Below are 14,737 nucleotides of genomic sequence, written 5' to 3' on the forward strand. Positions count from 1 at the left end.
TGCATCAGTGTGGCACATAGGCCAAAAAGGTTCGTGGTCGTCCAATATTTTCTGATGCCAATGCCGATTTCCAGACAGCAGGGTGGCCAACAGGCTGATATAATGTCACTATATCACACAATTTAGTATAGTAAATAACAAACATAATATTGGTTAAAAAAAAAAAAAAAAAAAAGTAAAATTGGATTTTTTAAAATGGTAGATAGCAATTTCTTCAGATTTCTGTCTAGTCTGATTTCAAATTTTTGTAATTTATTTGCACATTAATACATTTTTAATATATCAGAAAGGAGGAAATAACATTACACACAGTAGTCCAGCAAACATGGACGGCCAATCCAGGCTAGCAATCGCATTTTCTCAAAAAAATACTGAATCAAACTAATTGTAAATGCAGTGCATAGAGAATAAGACATTTAATTATAGCTATGGATGAGCAAGACTGGTCGACTAGGCAACTAAACGGTTCTGATACGTTTACCTCTGCCTTTATATATTTTTTTTTTTTACAGATGCTTAATAAGTACTGTCTTAATAATGTAATAAAAAAAAATAATAGAATAATATTATAAAAAAATGTAAAAAAAAAAATCTGGAGCAGATACAAAGTTTAATTTCACCTCAGGGTGCACGTGCTTCTTCCCTCTCTCACTCACGGCACGCACAGTAAAATGTCCTCTCGCTAGACAAGCAAACTCAGCAAAGTAGTTATGAAATCACTTCGGTGGGGGTGCGGGAATAGGATTTCCAAACGTTTGAAAGTCCTTCTGTGCATGCTTGTATGTTATTTATCTGCTGTACAGGCTTTTTCAAGCACAGGATAGCTGCCTCGGGTGAGTCAGTCTTTCACCGGGCCATGTCGACGAGTTAATTTTGCTCATCAAAAAATGTATGCCTAGAAAATTATGGTATTAGGCTAAGTATGCCATTTTTTAAATCTGCTGATTAGGGATGAAGGCGATTTTCATTGAGGTGCAGTCTGCTTAATGGGTTAAACGATCTTCTATTCTGCGTGCATGTCATGTTTAGAATACATTAGGTTTATTGTAGGCTACATCACATGCCGAAAATTTGTCATATTAGATAAATGGCTAGTGCACGACCTCACACCGTGAAATACGCACATCTTTTCCTCTCTCTCATAGATTTGGCTTAGCCTACCAATAATTATTTTCATAAATGTCCTGATTGTTTTAATATGTTAAGTAACTTCAACTTGGTGAATTCTATTTAGAACAGGCTGGGTTGCTCTATTTGTCCAGCACTATTCATTTGTTTTCAATAAATATGCTTGTTACTGTAAATATTCTCTAATATTGATTCAGTGAATGCGTCATGTTCTACATTAAAATGTACAACGATTATAATGTAGGTGAGCACGTTGCAGATAAATGCCTCTTTTCAGTGGAATTTAGCGTTGGATTTGGAAAAAATAAATTATTTTAACACTTATTTTTTTTACTGTTTTCTGAAGGTTGGTTTATTTTTAGACTAGTCAACATAAAACATTTTTGTTTAATGTCGGTGAAATTAGTCTCAGCACATCCCTACTTATAGCACACATGCAAAGCGCTTTTACTTTGAAGTTGCACTCATGTGCTTGTGCGGATCCAGCAAGATCAGCAATCTCCTGGCAGTTTAATATGCCTGGATCGCCTGCTTGGATTATCACGAAGTGACCGTCATGATTTGTGAATGAGAGGAACATTTGACCTGGACCTTAAAATTTAGATTGAAGCATGTATTCTACCAGCCAGTGAGGAAGATACAAGATGAGTGCTAGATGGGAAGAAAACACTAGATTTTCATGTCTCAGTCGCTTAACATACAAGCAGGCGATTTTTGGAACTTCAAGAAACAAACTGGCAAAACGAGAAATTATTATTATAATTTTTTTGGCATCTGCGATATATTGGTTGACCACTACTAAAATTTGCAGTCCAAAAACAGTGATCTGATCACTGGACACAAAGTTTACATCCAAAGGTTTTTGTATTTCAAGAAAGACTAGTGACGATGAGTTTTCAGGAAAAGAAAGAAAAAAAAAAGAAAAAAAAAGCAATGGAGCTGTCCAAAATCACTCTGACCTGCTTCTCCTTTAAGACTGGACAGTAAACACCCCCCGTTATGGTTGGCTTTCTGCTCTTGACTGACCTGCTCTTTAATTGCCATCACACTGCCCACCGCTGACGGGTGTGGATACGGAAGTAATAAAGTAGGTGCAGATGTTTTTTTGGGGAGGTGGTCAGATGCAAATGTATATCGCTGTAACATCACAATGTGGAAGTAGGGAGTTGTTTTGGCAGCTTTGTTTTAACAAATGCTCTTTTTGCAGTGAAGTTTGGAGTTCTGAAAATTACAGTGTTTTTATAGTACAATGGAAAATTTGATTCATCATGTCATGACCCCTTTAAAGATTATAAAGGGCTATGATTATTGTGCAAATCCCCTATATGTAGCCGAGGCTTTATTCAAACTGTCAAACCAAAATTAATTTGACTGAAAAATACACATTTATGTTGCAATTACTTCAATTTCAGGGGTCTAGCTTTTATTTTTATATGTATTTGATGGAAGCTACATATCTCCAGATAAACAGTGTGCTATATGGCCCAGTGTGATCATTTAAGCACAAATGCTGTGAATTATACATAACTATTTATGATTGCATGTGCTTCAAGGTGGTTAGTGCTTTGCTTTATCATCTAAAACAATGTGAATTATTCTCAATGTCTGTGTAGTTTCCAATTTGAGTGGTGAGCTTCACACATTCAATTAATGCACACAGCTCAAGCCTTCACTTGTTTTAATAATTACACTAGAACATATCACAATTTTAATTTGATTAATAGTGCATTCAGTGAAAGAGTACAAGAGCACATGGCAGTTAAGTGTCAGTCAGATAGCGCAGAATTGAATCGGTGCTCGGTACTACCGAAACACTGGTCTCATTATATTTTTATTTTAGTATCAACTTGGTATCGAAGAACTGGTACTCACTAGGTCCCTGAAGTCGTTGCTGGGCACCACCAACAGATGGTGGCGGTGTACGTACTTTCAAATAAAACAATATCTTCAAATTTTAGGACTCTGCATGTTATCCGCCCAACACATCCAGTGTGCAACCGTTTTAAATTATTCATAATCCACTTCAATGCAGAATAATATTTGGTTTACTAAATATTTTGGAGTTCCAGAAGTCGGTTCCTCTTTAAAATTTTAAATATTATGGAAGATCCCTACTACATAAAAGCCCATAAAAGAGGTTTCACTTATAGTCTAAAATGTTAAATACCCATTTATAAAATGTACAGATCTTTCATTCCATGTTGCTAAGAGATGGAGAACACAAATCCCATATTGTAAGCATACTCCCTAATAACACTGACTGTAATTCTGGCATCAAAGGACAAGGTAACAAAATACTGTATGAGAAAAGCACACTGAAATTCCAACGATTTTGAAAGCATAGGCCTTACTGCTGAGATTACATTTGCACTGCAACTTACACCCACCACTGGTTCAGATCAAATCAAATTCACTGGTCTGTAATATCATTTCTTGAAATGGATTAAACAATGTAAGTGTACCCACTACAATTTATAAAGGTTGTACTTAAGAGACATTACACACTTTAAAACTGTAATATTTCAAAAAGCTCCTAAATGCACCAAGACACAAAAAAAGCGTATTTCTTGGTTATGAGAAAATATGTGCCATAAATTATGTTAGTGCATGGACTAAGAAAAACTGCCAATCACTCCTGTTTATGGCAAATATGGAACAAGCCCAACTCAATTCTCACCATACAAAAATATAGATGCCAACCAACAGCAGCTTCTCAAAAGCTCAGCCACGTAATCTTCACTGCAAGTTCTTTTCACATTTATTTTGTGATCAAGTTGCTTTGAAGTCAGTCTGTACTAAAAGCCCCTATTCTCTCAACAATATAAAAAAATAATAACCGACAAGAGTCTTAATGCATGGAAAGAGCATATCCATGTGGGCACCATTAAAGCATTTGCATGACTTGAGGGGATTTGCAACAGTAATGTGACAATTTAGTTCAAAACAAAAACAAGCAAAGCATTCCATAAGGCATTGTTTTAGGGTTGTGCCTAATGATCTCAGGGATCGACTATGATCAGAGTATAGCTGATGCCTTTGATTATGTCAAGACGATATTTGTCTCGTTTTCCCATTAATGTATTAAATTATTATTAGGTTATTATTATTATTTTCAAATTAATATTACAAATAATTTGCCTGTAGAGACACAGACATGCGCTTGAAGAAACACACTTTATTATATTATAAAGAATAGATGACAAAAAAGCTGTTTATGGGCATATATGACATGCTGTTTGAACGGTGGTGAACAGTCTCGTGGAACACATACATTTAAAAGGTTCTCACACTTTCTTAAACAAATTTATTCACACACACGATGTATTTTCCCAGACAACTAAATACCCGACTGGTAGAGAATGCACAGATGAAGTAGGTTCTTTGCCAAAGAGATGTTGCCCTTCCCAACTTTTGTAAAGCCATCTTTCAAAATGTTCAACACACATTTTAATTGCACTTAATTTGTTTCTAGTTTCATTTGAATTTTTTGTTAAAATAAATAAAAAATGTTTAAAGTTTGAAGTCAAGGTGTCTTGATTTATTGTGTAGGCTTAACCCTAACCCTGCTTAACAAAAATTATCCCATAGTACCACCTAACCAGCGGTAATACCGGTGTTCGGCAGTTTGAACATGAACGACGCACCCCCCCATATCGGGTATTGGCATTCTAACAGGCTGACAACAGGATGATCTGATTATGGAGATGATCGCCCAACCCTACATTGTTTCACCACTTATTAGGAACAGTCCAGGGTTTGTCTTACAAAAAATAAATAAAGATGTCACATTGCTTGGGCTACTCAAACAGTGTTACTGTGCCTGCCTGTATTTGCAATTTAGAAAGGACTTATAAGCGCTATAAGCATACAATTGCATAAAACTACTTTGGCATTAGTACAGACAGACTTACAAAGAAACATGAGAAGAAAAGTGGGGGGAGCAGAGCTTGAGTGCTGACATCGACTTCCACCACAAGGTGGTGGCAATACCGTCGTCATATCCAGCGAACAAAACATGCAGCCTACTGACATGTCTCCAAGTAATCCACACCTAACTTCAACCCAGATTTTTTTAAGATATGAATGGCCACAGATCTCATGAACCACAACAGCTCAACCAACAAATTAACACTCACACAATACACACACACTCTTTTAACTCAGGGATACATTACCATTTCGTTGGGTGTCATGCCTCCAGATGCTGATCCCCCCAATCCCTGATGTGTATCGAAATTCATCCCTGACAATGGGAACTTCTGGCCAGGTGACCCAAAAGGCATATCTGTTTATTTTTTAACAGAGTAGAGGTTAGTATGATGAACAGGATACAGTAAAGGAAGCACTCAGCAAGCAACAGAGGAACATCAACAATGATTCGGAAAATCCATATACCTTTCTGAATTCAAACCAACAGACTACAGGCACATCATTTTCTGAACTTCCAGATCTAAAATGCATCTTACCTGCCAATCCCATGCCTCCACCAGAATTCATTCTCATCTCCCTGTCCCTCTGTAAAAAGGGAAAACAAATTCAATTAAGAGCTTTATTTTTACAGGATTCAATCAATGTGACATTTAAATGTTAAAAGAACTCTGAACCACATTATTTACGTTATCCATGAAGTTGCCCATTCTGTATGTCTCCTCACGCTTGCGTCTCATCTGTTCCTCCATCTCCCTCTGGCGCATCAACTCCTCCTCTCTACTCCGGCGTTCCTCCTCTTGCCTTTGGGTGAGAATCAGTCAGTAATCGCAAAAGTTTAACCAAGGACAACACTTTTCAACTGTACAATCTAGGAATGCACAGACGTGAAACTTCTTGTTTGACAGATTTAAAAAAACAACAACAACAACAAAAAACTATATGCGGATCAGGGTTGCGTGGTTTACCGGTACTAACAAAGTATCGCAAAACCCAAAAAATTTAAATGGTTCAATATCTTGTTGCTAATTTTGGTATGCTGTCATTAGCAAAATTATATGAGATAATACATTTGAGATGAAATCAATGGCAATTTGAAAATAAAATAAAACCTCAGGATATGGCTAAGTGTGATCAATAAACAGCAGAAGGATGTAATTTAATTATATAACATACAGTCAAGTACGCTGCACACCACAGAATGAACAAGAGGTGCCGCTCTGCCATGTTTCCCACACACACAGGTGCATGCATGCAAACACACGTGCACACACACAAACACACTGCTGGTGCTTAATTTTCATGCAGTGTTTAGAGTATAAATGGCAGTTAACACTTAAATTAACTCAGGTGCAGCTCACAGATTTCAGCTCGAGTCGCGATAGGAGTATCCCAGCATTAAAGGGAAGCTTGATATAACGAACCCGTAAAAACAGTAATAACACAAAAGGTCTGTCAAAACAGAAGTCCCGCAAACATGAAAGTTCTATTCAAATGGATTTGTGAAATTTGAGACAGAAAAATATAACTACTGTATAAAAATGTAGCTAGATGGCTGTCTGTTCTGTGTGCGCGCTGAAAGAACAAATCTGGTATATGTACACAGCCCTGGCTCAGTAAATGTGAATATAAACAATGAGGATTGGACCAATCCACACAACACTATTCCAGCCAGTCATCAACAGGAGGCCGTTTGTGCTCATGCACAGGATGGCAGTAGGGGAGATGGGGCAGTGAGCAAGAAGGAAATCACAGCTTTTTTTCATTTATTAAAACTGTATGTATCAATTTGATTTTACACCATCTGATCATAACATTGCATTAAAATATTTAACAAGGAATCCAGAATTGTCTTCAGAAAACACATAATTTGTATCTGTAAGACTATGCAGTTAATCAAGTCATTTTCAGTGTAATTTTAACCAAAATCTCAGGCTTTTTATTTGTTGATTATAGTATCGATTTAGTATCAATACAGGAGGTACCAATTCCATATGTTCAGAAATAGTCACACCAGGTCAAAATCACATTGAGAAAGAGAGAAACAAAAAAAGTTGTATTTCAGTAAACTCTATACACCGGGCGCGTCAGTTGATGCAACAACAGCTCGAGGCTCTCTACACTGGACGGTAAGAACATTCTTAATCATTTAATTTGTGTAGTAGTGGCAGCGGAATGGAATGCAACACCCACTTTTTTGACAGAGCTTCTCCAGTGTAGACGGCATCATTGATTATATTGCTTTATAAGCAATGTTAAGATTACCTCAGGAAACATTCATCTCTGTGCTTTGTAACTATGCTATATACACATAAACAGCTTTTAGTCTTTGTGTAAAACAGTATGCCCATTATATTCTATACAAATCGCTAACGTTAATGAATGTATAGAATGTATATTCTATACATTCATTAACGTTAGCGATTGTCTTTCTGCAGCTATTTCATTACCTTACCCTCATTGCTGTGCATTCATAAACCTGGTTCCCTGACAGTATGAAATGTCACTTCTGAAGAGTTGTGTTTGACAGCAGTCTAAGTTTGTTAGAACAGTAATATGATTTGACAGATTATTTTAACTGGTTCCATAAAGTACTTAGTAAAGCAAAACATTCTGAATTGGCCACATTAAAACACTCTTACCGGCACTATGACGTTTTCATCTGTTTGAGTGTAATCAAATGTGTTTTGGGGTGTGTGCGTCAGAGGTTGATAGTGGGTTTTGCAGATACTGATAATTAAGATGGGAAAATAGACCAATAGCAGATTAATCGTCCGATTAAAATGTATAATATGAAAACTTTCCACTCAAATTTAAAATAGTACTTTTCATATTGATACATTTCTCCAACACAGGTACCTTCTTCAAAGCCTTTGCAATGTGAAAGTAATGAAAATATGAATGAAATATTACAATTCAAATGTGTTTGATGTTTAGCAGTAACATAAAACACTGCCTTAAAGCCAAATTGTGACTGTATGCTTAATCACTACAGACAATATTTATTAGATTGTTTTATTGTCATATTAAATTATAAATTATGTACAAGTAGAGATTAAAGGATATAGAAATTAAATCAACTCAAGTCTTATTTTTATAAAGGTAATTCTATAAAATGGCATTGTCTATATTATACATGCCCTCACATAAACACATTTTATTATATAACAATGTGACTTCTTGGTTCGGGAATCATAAGGAATTTTACAATTCCGGTTCCAGTAACTAGTCCAATAATTATTTGAGTACTTTTTTTTAAAGAATTATTTAGAAATGAGAAATGCAGGGATGGAAGTCGGCTGGAGTGCCCTCATTTCAGGAGTGGTGCTCAGAAATGGGGAGGGTGGCAGCTTTTGAAGAAGGGTCATTTAGAAGACTGTGAAAATTGGACTCATTTGTGGGGAAATGGAGCGAATATCTGGAATTTCACATAGCTCTCGGGGAGGGTCAGAGGGGAGAGGTGTAGTTGTCTATGTGTGATTCTTAGATTTTTATTTTGTGCGTCTATAATCATGTATGATTAATGATGTTGTTGGGGACCAGGGTGGGGGTTAATTGTTGATACTGTGTATATGTTTTGTTTTACAGTGTTTAATATGTGAATCAATAAAAATTGTTAATCAGTAAAAAGAAATGAGAAATGCAATTCTTACAGCATTTACTACCCTCTGCTGTCTGTTACCAAATAATGAGATAATTTCTGATTTGTACAGAGCAGATATAACCAATCAGAAACAAATTTAACACAGTTCTTGTAAAAGGTATGTTAGCAGAATTTTTAAATACAATCCAATAATACATCCTTAGTCTATTTTAAATAAAGAAATCTAAACCAAAACAAAATTCCAATCATTACAACAAAACTCATGTATCTTTAATTATACATTGACATATACATAAACCATTGGTTCCCAACCTGGGGTCCGCGCCCATGTGCTAGCCAACGGTAGCCTGACTGCTGTTAGGTAACAGGATGAAATCTTCAGAACCAACGTCGGACCTTACACTGGTGCAGTGAGCCCTGGGTTCCTCATGGTGCAGCACAATGCCCAACCTCATATTGCCAGAGTGTGTTGGCAGTTCCTGGATGACGAAGGCATTGATGCCATTGACTGGCTCTCACGTTTCCTAGACTTGAATCCAATTGAGAACCTTTGGGACGTTATGTATCAGTGCATCCGTCGCCACCAAATAGCACCACAGACTGTCCAGGAGCTCACTGATGCCCCAGGACACCATCCGCCGTTCCATAAGGAGTATGCCCAGATGTTGTAGAGAGTGCATACAAACTATTGAGTCGCATGAGTTGCCGTGATGAAATTCACGAACATTGGAACAGCCTTTGATTTTGGTTTACTTTGATTTTTGGTGTGAGTTTGAATCCAGCCGTCAATCGTTTGGTGATTTTGGTTTCCACTGAGTAAAGATTTTAATCTACAATATATTTCGTTCATCAAAATCCGATGTGTAACTTAAGTGTTCTGTTAAAAAAGTTAGAACCGTTAACGGAACCGAAAGTCACGTTTAGGAATCTTCTTCAAGATCATACGATTCCGGTATATTTTAAAGAATGGAACCGGCTCTGAACAAGAACCGACTCTTAGTTCCCAACCCTACTGCCCTCTCAATATCAAGTTTATGTCATAAATATAGGACATTTGGACAGAAGTTTATTTAGTCATATCTGAGAAAAGTTTGAAAAAAAAAGTCAAAAGAAATAGTTGAATAGTTATAAACAAATTAATGATCAAACCTTTAATTGTCTTAAAAGACTGATTTATTGTACCATTCAAATAATAATGTATATTGTTTACTGTACATACCTCTGTCTATCTTTTAAACTTGCTGTAGCATCCGTCTCTATAAACAGCCTGGTCACGTTGCACAACAAACTCCATGCGAGTCAGTGATTTTTATTTAAACTTTAGAGGGCGCCGTTATATGGTACAATTAGGAGTTCAGACTGTAAAAATCTCCAGCAACAGCCACTGAGAAACGACTCTAAAAATAACGATCAGAGTTGATTTTTTCAGTTAGCCGATAGCTAAAAAACTATCGGCCCAGATTAATCGGTAAATCTGATATATTGGTCGATCTCTAGCATGCGTTTGAACGGCCAACATCAATTACGTATAAAAGTCGCTTTGGACTAATTCACAGGACCTTTCATATTATGAAAAAAAAAAAAAAAACAACCACTAAAAAACCCAACTTAAATTGCGAAAAACATTGCAAATATTACATATTTTGGGACTGCCAACTATTCTAAATTTTTTGGCTATAAATATTTCTGGACTGTACATTGAAGTCAAAGTTTTTACAAAGTGTGGTCATAATTATAAAACAGGACATAAAAAAAATCACATTTCCGTTTTTATGCTTGCATCCATATGCCGATGGTTTTAAATTGATCAATAATTGGCCGATAAACATTGCTGGCCGATACATTGGTGCATCCCTAGTACACAGCAGACAAGGTTTTCCAGCACCAAGGAACACAATAATCAGACATACCTGAGCTGCATCTCTTTACGTTTCTGCATCTCCTGACTATGCATCTCTTCCATGCGCCGAAGTTCCTCTTGACGTCTAAGAAGGTCTATTGAAACAAATTTTCATTCATTATGTAGTAATTATTGTAAATTATGTAATCTACAAAGACAAACAATAATACATAGACTAATTTTGAGACATAATACATACCTTGTCTAATCAAGTTTGCTTGATGCTCATGATAGGCATCCTCCATCTCTGTCTCCAGCTTCTCACGGGCCTCATGAATGTTCTTTTCCACTTGCTGCCGTTGCTGTTTATCCATCTCATCAAGGGACTTCCACTGCTGGGAGTATTCAAACTCAAAGGTGCCAGGACGGGCAAACCGAGGAGGCTGCTCTCGCTCCCTGAGGTCAAATCATAAGACATTAGCAAATGTCTAACACCATGTTCAGGCAGTAGCAGTTAAAAAAAGCCTATAACACTCATTTAAGAGACAAGACCAAAGTGTGCTTTGGATTTGCACCAATGCTTGGCTTATGCATACAGGATGCATGACATAAACTTAGTTATCAATAGATTGTGCACGTGCGGCCTGATTTTTTGGCCAGATTAGACCGCTTCAAAATACATGGACCAAAATTGCTTTGCTGTCTTTGGGCAATTTTGAGCTTCCAATTTTTGGCATTGTGAACCTACAGAGCTGAAATATTCTTCTAAAGATTTTTGTTTTTGTTCCGCAGAAGTCATACACATCTGGGATGGCATGAGGGTGAGTAAAAGATGACACTTCATTTTGGGTAAACTATTCCTTTAAACTGTGGCAAACCTGCAAATCTAGACAGGTAGAGTGTAGTAAACCTTTGTTTACTGCAAAACTTACTTCTGATAATTTGGGTTCTTCTGCGCAAGCTTCTCTGGCAAACCATCTTCAGTATCATACTGTTCTAACAATTCAACAACAACTGGCCGGGGTGACCTAAAAAGAAAAGTGGCATAAATAAACATTCTACAAATCCATCCATTAAAACAAATTACTTCAATAAAAAGAAATGCATCTTACGACGTAAGAAGGAAAACTCCATCATTACAACGATCAATAGCCTTTCGTGCAGCGGGTCTTGAAGAAAACTCAACAATGCCCTTCCCCGTTGAGCGCCCGCGGTCATCAACGATCACGATAGCTCTTTCCACTAATCCAAACTGGGAGAAGGCCTCTTCCAGAAGCTCGTTGGAGACAAAGGGAGAAAGGTTGCGCACAGACAGCGCAGCAGAGTGAGTGGCAAAGCGAACTCTGAGTGGTCTGCCTTTCATTGGAATATCATCCAGCTCAGCTTTTGCAATCTCAGCCAAGGCACGAGATTCCTAAAGACAAAAAAAGATTGAATTGGTAAACATTCACAAGAAAGTTTACTAGAGTGAAGTGAGCTTTAATCTTACCAGCCTGATGAAGCCAAACCCTTTGCCATGATTGATGAAAATCTCACTGGGTTCCCCATACTTCGCAAACAGTTTCCTGAATTCGGTTTCAGTGATGTCATTAGGCAGGTTCCCAATAAACAGACGGCAACGTTGAGTGTAGGTCTTCTCTCCAGGTTTGCGCAGCAAAGAAAGTGTTGCTTTAAATTCCTAAAAGTAAAGTTACACTTAGGGTTTACAATTATATCCATAAAAAGTTACACTGAAGGAAAATAGTTCCCCCTCACCCTCATACCATCCCAGAGGTATATGACATCTGCTGAACACAAAGATTTTTAGAAGAATATCTCCATTCTGAAGGCCCATAATACGCAAGTGAATGGTGGAAAAAATCTTGAAACTCCAAAAAAAAGCCCATAAATGCAGCATAAAAGTTATCCATAAGACTAGTTAAATCTATATCTTCAGAACTGATATTATAGGTGTGGGTGAGATACAGATAAAAATATTTTTACTCAATTCTTCTCCCTGCCCAAAAAGTGGCGGTATGGAGGAAGAATACAAATTGAAAAAAAATTTCAGGCCAGCAATCACTTACATTGTATGGTGCTACAGAGCCAAGATCTTCGTTTGTGTTCTGCAGAAGGTCATACACATCTGGGATGGCATGAATGTGACAGTGATGAATTTTCATTTTTGGGTGAACTATGCCTTTAAAACTAAATCTCGGTGACAAATTGCTAATTATTAAACGTTACTAATGAGTTTCAAATAGCCAACTTTATATTACATACTGATGCAAAAAGACGTTACGTCCACAACACAAAAATTACCTACTTTTGAAAGAGACATTGGCAAGCTAAACCATTGAAATGTCAATAAAAGTAACAAAACACGGCTGCTTCAGGCAAATTATGGCTATAGAAACGTCGAAATAATTCCAAGCCAACTTTATTGAATATTTACAAGGAGAGAGACACCAGAAAGGAGCAGTGCTACGAACCCCCCTTTTGTTTAAGCGTTTCCAAAATGGCGGATCAGCAACCAGGTGTTACAGAACTACTGTTTGCCCTCAAATGATCCCACATTTTCTCATTAAACTGACTACCCACTTAATTCGATAATTTACCTGCGTCTGAGAGACGTCTACTTTCTCTGGGGTATGTTGCGGTGTCTGCTCCCACTCCTTCTTCAAAGGGAAAGGCGGTTTCTGACCATTCCCCATCCCACCTTTGGGTTGATACTTATTGGGCTGGTTCTGTGGGGAACCGAAGTCCGGTCTCTTCATGGTGGAGGTATTTTGTGGCTGTGGAGACTGGATCTTCGGCGGAGTTGCGATTGCAGACTGCGGTGCCGTTGGACCTTTATTGGCGATGGCAGTCTGCGATGCCGTCGGACCTTTATTGGCGATGGCAGACGGCGGTGCCGTCGGACCTTTGTTGGAGGTGGCAGTCTGCGGTGCCGTCGGACCTTTGTTGGCGGTGGCAGTCTGCGGTGCCGTCGGACCTTTGTTGGCGGTGGCAGTCTGCGGTGCCGTCGGACCTTTGTTGGCGGTGGCAGTCTGCGATGCCGTCGGACTTTTGTTGGCGGTGGCAGTCTGCGGTGCCGTCGGACTTTTGTTGGCGGTGGCAGTCTGCGGTGCCGTCGGACCTTTGTTGGCGGTGGCAGTCTGCGGTGCCGTCGGACCTTTGTTGGCGGTGACAGTCTGCGGTGCCGTCGGACCTTGGTTGACGGTGGCAGTCTGCGGTGCCGTCGGACCTTTGTTGGCGATGGCAGTCTGCGGTGCCGTCGGACCTTTGTTGGCGATTGAAGTCTGCGGTGTCGTAGGGCCTTTGTTGTTGCCCTGTTGGGCAAGACCAGGGCCTTGCGCTGGAGGTGACTGGATCATAGCATTATTCTGGGCGGATTCCTGAGGTTTCTGTGGCGTAGAGGCCTGACTCGGTAGGTTCACCCGATTGGGCTGGTTTCCCAGATTCGCCTTAAATCCACCTCCCATCTGGGGCCCTCGGTTCTGATAAGGTTGCGGGGCATGATTCCGAAAGTTGTGGTTGTTTCCCATTCCACCGCGCATCCCGACTCCTCCGCGGCCACGATAATGGAATCCTCCGTGGTTACGGTACCGGTCGCGAGACATTATTACTCACAAGCTGGCTGAAAAAACGGTAAAGAATATTTCGCGAGTAACTGATTAGATTTTAACGAAGAATATTCGAGAAGAACCGATTGATACCGTAGAACAACGTGGAACATACACTGTCGACGCCGGCTTTGTAAAATGGCCGCAGGACGCGCAGAGGAAAATGAGTGAAATGGGAGGGGCTGATGAGCTCACTAGCCTCCGCCCAAAATCCAATCCAATCCAACCGGTTACTGGCGCGCTCTAGTGGCGATCGTGAGTTTTGTAATAATGAAAGTTTCCGGAGAAGAGAGTTTCAAACTGGGACATAAACAATACAGGCAGAAATCTCTATAATATTCAGATTCCTGTTGGAATGGGAAGGAGGCTGTCATAACCCGTCTCAGAATTGGACATACTGGACTTAATCAGACACTTCAAAAAATAGGTAAACACCCAACTGGTAGATGTGCACACTGTGGTCACCAGTGGCGGCTCGTGAAAAAATTATCAGGGGGGGCAATTTTTCTGATAATGATTAAGGTGACCCATTCAATGGGTACCGATTTTCCCTCTAGCTACATAAGTTACAGGTGGAAAGCTATGTAAGAAATTAGCATCAAGGAGCCTTCATAAGCAAAAATGACATGGCTC

At 38.8% G+C, this 14,737-nt stretch overlaps 1 protein-coding gene across 29 annotated transcripts in view; it reads right to left on the reverse strand.

Annotated features, from left to right (window-relative positions):
* The window catches only part of LOC127650212 (splicing factor, proline- and glutamine-rich-like), a 38,423-nt gene extending 24,177 nt beyond the window's left edge, over positions 1-14,246 (reverse strand). For 2 of the 29 annotated variants that reach the window (XM_052135490.1, XM_052135479.1), the window contains exons 1-9: positions 13,097-14,246; positions 11,989-12,177; positions 11,612-11,913; positions 11,432-11,527; positions 10,759-10,955; positions 10,570-10,654; positions 5,745-5,859; positions 5,595-5,643; positions 5,304-5,413 (exon numbers count right to left, since the gene is read on the reverse strand). In XM_052135490.1, the coding sequence (XP_051991450.1) occupies positions 5,304-5,413; positions 5,595-5,643; positions 5,745-5,859; positions 10,570-10,654; positions 10,759-10,955; positions 11,432-11,527; positions 11,612-11,913; positions 11,989-12,177; positions 13,097-14,101 (2,148 nt within the window). In that variant the 5' untranslated portion in view covers positions 14,102-14,246. The remainder of the gene's footprint in view (positions 1-5,303; positions 5,414-5,594; positions 5,644-5,744; positions 5,860-10,569; positions 10,655-10,758; positions 10,956-11,431; positions 11,528-11,611; positions 11,914-11,988; positions 12,178-13,096) is intronic. The other 27 variants (XM_052135509.1, XM_052135506.1, XM_052135502.1 and 24 more) reach the window with 27 other exon arrangements.
* Between the last annotated feature and the right edge of the window lie 491 nt (positions 14,247-14,737).

This window comes from Xyrauchen texanus, chromosome 10 (genome assembly GCF_025860055.1).
Source record: "Xyrauchen texanus isolate HMW12.3.18 chromosome 10, RBS_HiC_50CHRs, whole genome shotgun sequence".
In the NCBI taxonomy this organism is placed as follows: Eukaryota; Metazoa; Chordata; class Actinopteri; order Cypriniformes; family Catostomidae; genus Xyrauchen; species Xyrauchen texanus.